Source organism: Chrysoperla carnea, chromosome 2, assembly GCF_905475395.1.
Source record: "Chrysoperla carnea chromosome 2, inChrCarn1.1, whole genome shotgun sequence".
Taxonomy (NCBI): domain Eukaryota; kingdom Metazoa; phylum Arthropoda; class Insecta; order Neuroptera; family Chrysopidae; genus Chrysoperla; species Chrysoperla carnea.
In genome coordinates, this window is record NC_058338.1 from 70198628 (window position 1) to 70204553 (window position 5926).

Sequence of the window (5926 nt, forward strand, 5' to 3'; positions counted from 1 at the left end):
ATTTATTCAAATTAATTGTAATATAATCACTCAATCCAGTTATTTAAATTTGTGCTATCACGATATATATGTGAAGCTTTATAATAATGTCGTATTTATTTCAAAAGCAGCTTTACCGTGATTAACTAAACAAAATAATTTACTGCTCTCAAACCTGAGAACCTTTTGAAGAATAAGATAAAAACCAGCATCCAGAATACAACAATAACCACATAATGAGCTATACGAAATCTGAAAAATACGAAAATATTAAAAAAAAGAAATCATCAATGAAGTTTAAATTACACATCTCAAGTAAATTAATATTTTTTTAATATACAGGGTGAATCATTTGAACCGATAATACGAAAATTTTTGTATAGTAAGTAAAATACAGAAAAATCTCTCAAAGAAAAAATAGGGGACTCAAAGAGAATTTAACCTTTATTTTTAGGCAAGGCTTAAAAGATAGCAGTTTAAGTTTTCGAATGATAAGAAAAAAAGCACAAAGGGGCAAGTGGTGATGAAAATTTTTTAGCACTATAATCCAAACCTAGAATGTACAAGTTTCTTAATAAGCTTTTAAGGATCCAAATTCGACCATTTTTCGCAGAGATACAGCTGTTTCAAATTTAAGTAAAATTTAATGTAAAAATTTTGTTCTTTTAATACTTTGGAGAAGTTTTATATCTAAATTTGCAAGTGAAATATGATAAATTACAATCTATATACGCATATATTTGACTTACTTTCTACTTAAAGCTCTGGCTTTTAATAAACTGACTTTATCATCTGGATTTTCTTTCAGTACATATTTTTTTAGGCCATAAATTCCATTTGCAGCAACAGTAAAGGGTTCGGATTGTGTAATATCTGCCTAAATAACATATTAATATTTGTTTTAATTTCAATATCCAGAATTTTCAATAGGTAAATATAACAAATGTAAGGATGAGAGCTATTGGCGTACGGTAGCTCGCGGAAAATTTATTATTAGTTATTTGAACTTTTGACAGATTATATAATTAATGTTAAAAAATGTATTATCAATAAAATGTGATCTATTCTATTCTGCCAGATTATATAAATCTACGAAACTTGATCTCATATTAGATTTTGAAACAACAATTGTCGTCAATGCCATGCATTAACTGCTCGCAGACTGACAGTTGTTTTAATTTTGATAGTTTTAAAATTGTCTACTTACAATGAAGTCGTTTTTATCAGCTTCTTTCAGTACTTTACACAGCGATAAATAATTACCATTCTTAAATAACCATTCATTTTGCACAAACGGGCCTAGAGCAATATTTGCTATATATGACTTTCTGCATAATTTCATAATACTAAAAATTAAATTATATTTTTATTATTTTATTATTGTGAACAAATAAGCGTCTTATAAATTTTTGAGTCTAGTATCTAACAGCATAGAAAATAATATTCGTGTATTGATCAAAGATGATCAAATATTTTTTAGGAGTTAAATCTGGTCTAAAAATATATATTTACATTAAATAATACATCACTTAAAAAAATTGTAAATAACTCAAAAATAAGCAATTTTGGTGTTCAATAAGTCATGTAAACGGACGCCAATAGTCTAACGAGTATTCGCATTCGAGACTTTACATTACGCAGATTAAAAAGCCTACAAGTAGATGGGTTATGGAACATCGGAGAAGGTTTCTGTAAAAGTTATTTAAAATATTAAGATTTACGCTTGCTACATAGATTTTTTTTTGTTAAGTCATGTAATTTTGCATTGTCATCAGGATTTATAGTGTACTTTAATAGATTTAGCCATCAATGGGCATCGGTTACTCTATTTACTCAGTAAACTCTCCAGCTAGTTTACGTATCCTCCAATAAGAGTAAGCAAGAGAGTTATGTTCTGAGATGAGACTCACTCAGTGTAAGTACGGAGTATTCTACCAATTATTTTTTTAAAATTAAAATATTTATCTGGGAAATAATATAAAAATGTAATATAAATTTAATACTTTTCATAGACTGAAAAGGGCCTTTCAGGTCTTTTGAAAGAAATAGTCTTTTCCAATATTAAAATTACTTACAAAAACAAAAAAAAAACTATTTTTCAATTCAAAGTAACCCTCGAAGAAATTCCGAGACGAATGAACAACCAAAAAAAATTATCCCCAAAAACATTATTCTCACCCCCAAACCTTATCATTGGCATATGTATAGTAAATTAAAATTCCTCTTGTTATCCTTTTAACAACGGGAAGCTATTTTCTGTTTAGATTCTAAAACGGCAGCATTCTGTATTTAAACTATTTTTAACACTTCGGAAGCTATGGATTAAGTCATCAAAAACATTTGTGTCATATAATGTGATTATTATGGGATGGATATATTATGCCTGCTTGTAAATAAACAGTAAGTAGAATGAAAAAGCGGAAGCACATTGAGAACTACTACCTGCACAGTCTTCAGTCCTCCTGCATTTTGATAAAATATCATCATAGAGTGTATATTAATATTCGAACAGAAACTATGCTGTTATATGCTCAAAATTTTACGATAAGAGAAGAATATTATCGTTTTATAGTTACTTACGGAAAATTACGACCTGCAAGGCGTACCAATATTTGTGTAATAATACTTGGAATTATTTGACAAAATAAAAATATTATGTGGAACAGATATTTATTTTTAACAGCGATTTGAATAGGATACCACACTTGTCTTGTAAATGGATAGATTTCTACTAACTTCACTCCGCAGTAATTTGCATTTTGATAACTGAAGTAAGTGTAATTTGCCGTACAGGCATTTATTACTAAACTACAAAAAAGAAATATTTCGAACTTATTAGTTAATTGTTTTAATACACTAAATATTGAGATGTATGTAAATTAATGCTTTTATTGCTATTAGAAAAAAGTTTTTTTTTTTCAAAAAGGGAATATATGTTGCCTAGACAGTTTTCTTCTACTAGGTATTTCTAACATTGATTTTCATGGCTTTGTTCCCACAACCTTGATTGATTTAGTTAAGTCGATTAAAAACTTATTGACTACTTTTATACCTTTGTCTTTTTTTTGTATTATTCGCTTGATACCATGAAGCAACTATCATATTAATGATAGCGTTGTCCACGGGAATAAAATCGGAACTCAAATCCGGATTTAAAAAGAACACGCGTGATAATCCGGTTCCACAGCCTGCGATAAAAGTTAACGGTCCATTTAAATTATCTAACCAACCAGGTATGGGTTCTTTTTCTGATGCATAAACTGAAAAAATATTATGTTTTAAGCAAAAATATACAAATCCGCTTATTGGCTACGTTATTTTTGATACTGTCTATAAGTAAAGCATGGAAGTAAATGATATTTATTGTGGATATTACCAATTGATGGTCGAAATATAACTGTTGGTATATTCGAACATTCATCATTCACTATATTTTCTGCTAGTGATTTTGTAAAAGTGTACGTATTTGGAAATCCATTCAAAATTCTGAAAAGAATCTAATGTTTAGGAAAATAAAAAAATTGTTTTATAAATCTACTAGAATGGGTGGGAAATAAATGAGTCGGATATCTATTTTCATATCAAGAATGTGTGGGGTTTGGTTCTGGCAAAGGCCTTGAACTTAGAGCTAAGTCACCGATATCTAACTTTATATATACCTAAAATTCATAAAACCCGTAGATCTAATGCGTCATGATTAAACTTTTTTCCTTTCTTCCCCAAGCACATTCAATTAGTACATGAAAAACATTCTTTAGATTCCTTCTGTTGTCTATGGTCCGCCAAGAATTTTTCCGGACCTATTATATAATTCATGTTCTTATCCAAAATGTTTTTAATCCTTGTTAAGGTAGTATGAGCGTCAAGGCAATTTTAGACAAATTAAAACAAAAATTTCATATTTTTTAAACCTAATCCAGATATAATTGTATTCTTACTCCGTCTTATATTGTCAAGTTATAACATAATTCACTATTAAAATTGCTAATATAATTTTTTTTTATTTGGTCGGACACAACGGGTTTTTTTTGTTTTCAATAATTTATTCACTTTAATTTTAATATTTTTTTTTTTTTTTTTAAATTTACACCGATTAGTTTTCATCATAAAACCAATGTTAAATATGCTTACTTTTGAAGTCATTTATTTATTTCAATAATCGGGCAACAACCCCCGTCGCCTAAAATTTTCAAAATTGATGAACTTTTTATTAAAAATTGCCTTGGTGGTCGTACATCCTTAAGGGGTACAAAATCATTGGTCTTATTGATAATCGCTTTCTCAGTTGTGCATTACCAAAGTCGGTTTATGTGGTTAAAAAATTTTTTTACGAAAAATTAGTTGTTTTGGATTGTCTAATACTTACACGGGTTTATGATTTTCTAATACTTACACAGGTTTTAGAATTTCAATTGTATGTTGATCGAATTTTTCTGCCATTTGAATTAATTCTTCCCAATTAGCTTGACGTGGATAAACTTTTTCATCAATGGTTTCTTTATCAATATTGCAATAAGCAGTAGACAAGTGAACAAAAACCTAGCAATATTTTCAAGAAATTCAAATTAAAAAAATCCAATTTATGTTTTGTTTAATACTATGCATTCAATGTTCTTTGAGACTTACCTTCAGATTACGTATTTTCTTAGCAATTGACACTAAGTCTCTGGTTGATCTAGTGTTCATAAGTAGAGCTTTCTTTAAAGGATCATCAAAACGTACGGATGCAGCTGCGTGAAAAATAATGTTAACATTTTCTTTTAACTTTTCTATAATCTCATCTGACATCCCTAAATTTGGCTTCTCACAATCTCCATAAATAATTTCAAGTTTAGAAATACCGTTGGGATTTTCCTTTTTCATACGATCAAAGACCTGTGATAGGAACACATTAAATTTATGGTCAGTTGAGCTTATGAAGTAAAAAACTCTAAAAATCTTCTACTTTGATGCTGCTTTAAGCGGTGCAAATGTTTTGACTAAAGTGAGTAAGAAATTTATTTATTCAAAAACAATGTTTTGTTGGATTTGTTATGTTCATTGGATGAATTCTATGATATCCTTAGATTGCCAAACTTTCCATTTGTAAAAAGAAAAATTATACAATTTTTTATAGTCTTCCAATGATAGCATATATGCAGTCACAAGCAACAGAAAAATGTATTTTATAATTTTTTTTTGTGCTTGTGGCAGTATATATGCCCCCTATCATTGGCAGACTGTTTATTTTTTCCTGCCACTATCTGACAGACTATAAACCAAGTCTTCGCCCAAGCTTTTAATCAAATAATAACAGGCCATTCAATGGAAAACTTACAGGATTTTGTAGCATATCAGCTAATCTTTCTTCTGGTTTTATTCCTTTCTTTACTCGTATTAATAAATAAATTTTATTGAGATCAGGACAGCTACGAAGTAATTTTTCAATAAGCACTTTTCCCATAAACCCATTACCTCCAGTTATAAACACATTTTGATTCTTATAGAACTCTTTTATTGTTGGTAAGTTCTTATCCAATAATTTTGGCAATTTGTAATTTATTTCGACATGTTGTTTTGATTTCCAATCCTCGTACTGTAGTTTTGAAGCAAGTTTTCTCAGTTTGATGAATCTTTCGTCAGTAAAATCCATATTGTTGTTTTCGTTTGCCTGTTTGACTTAATTTTGATAAATAAATTTGATAATTTGGATTATTAAATATTTAATATTGAATAATTTATTTCTTGTGCAATGTGCAATGAAAAAAAAATTGTACAATTTTAAAAATCATGTGAATATCTAATTAATATTTATTGTGTATTTCCATTCATTATTCGTATGTTGAATGAAATTAGACCAAATAAAAACCAAAAACTGGTCAATAATGTCAGAATTTTTACATATTTTAAGATGAGACAGACTTTTAAAAAAAACTTGTGTACCTATGTATCGAAAATTATGGGTTCT

At 28.5% G+C, this 5926-nt stretch overlaps 1 protein-coding gene across 1 annotated transcript; it reads right to left on the reverse strand.

Moving 5' to 3' along the window:
* Window positions 1-644: 644 nt before the first annotated feature.
* On the reverse strand, window positions 645-5611 carry LOC123292886 (fatty acyl-CoA reductase wat-like). The gene is made up of 9 exons (XM_044873600.1): window positions 5297-5611; window positions 4606-4854; window positions 4373-4518; window positions 3356-3465; window positions 3032-3239; window positions 2560-2787; window positions 1187-1325; window positions 729-856; window positions 645-669 (listed from the first exon to the last, which is right to left on the reverse strand). The coding sequence occupies exons 1-9, from the start codon at window positions 5609-5611 to the stop codon at window positions 645-647; spliced, it is 1548 nt and encodes a 515-aa protein (XP_044729535.1).
* Window positions 5612-5926: the final 315 nt, after the last annotated feature.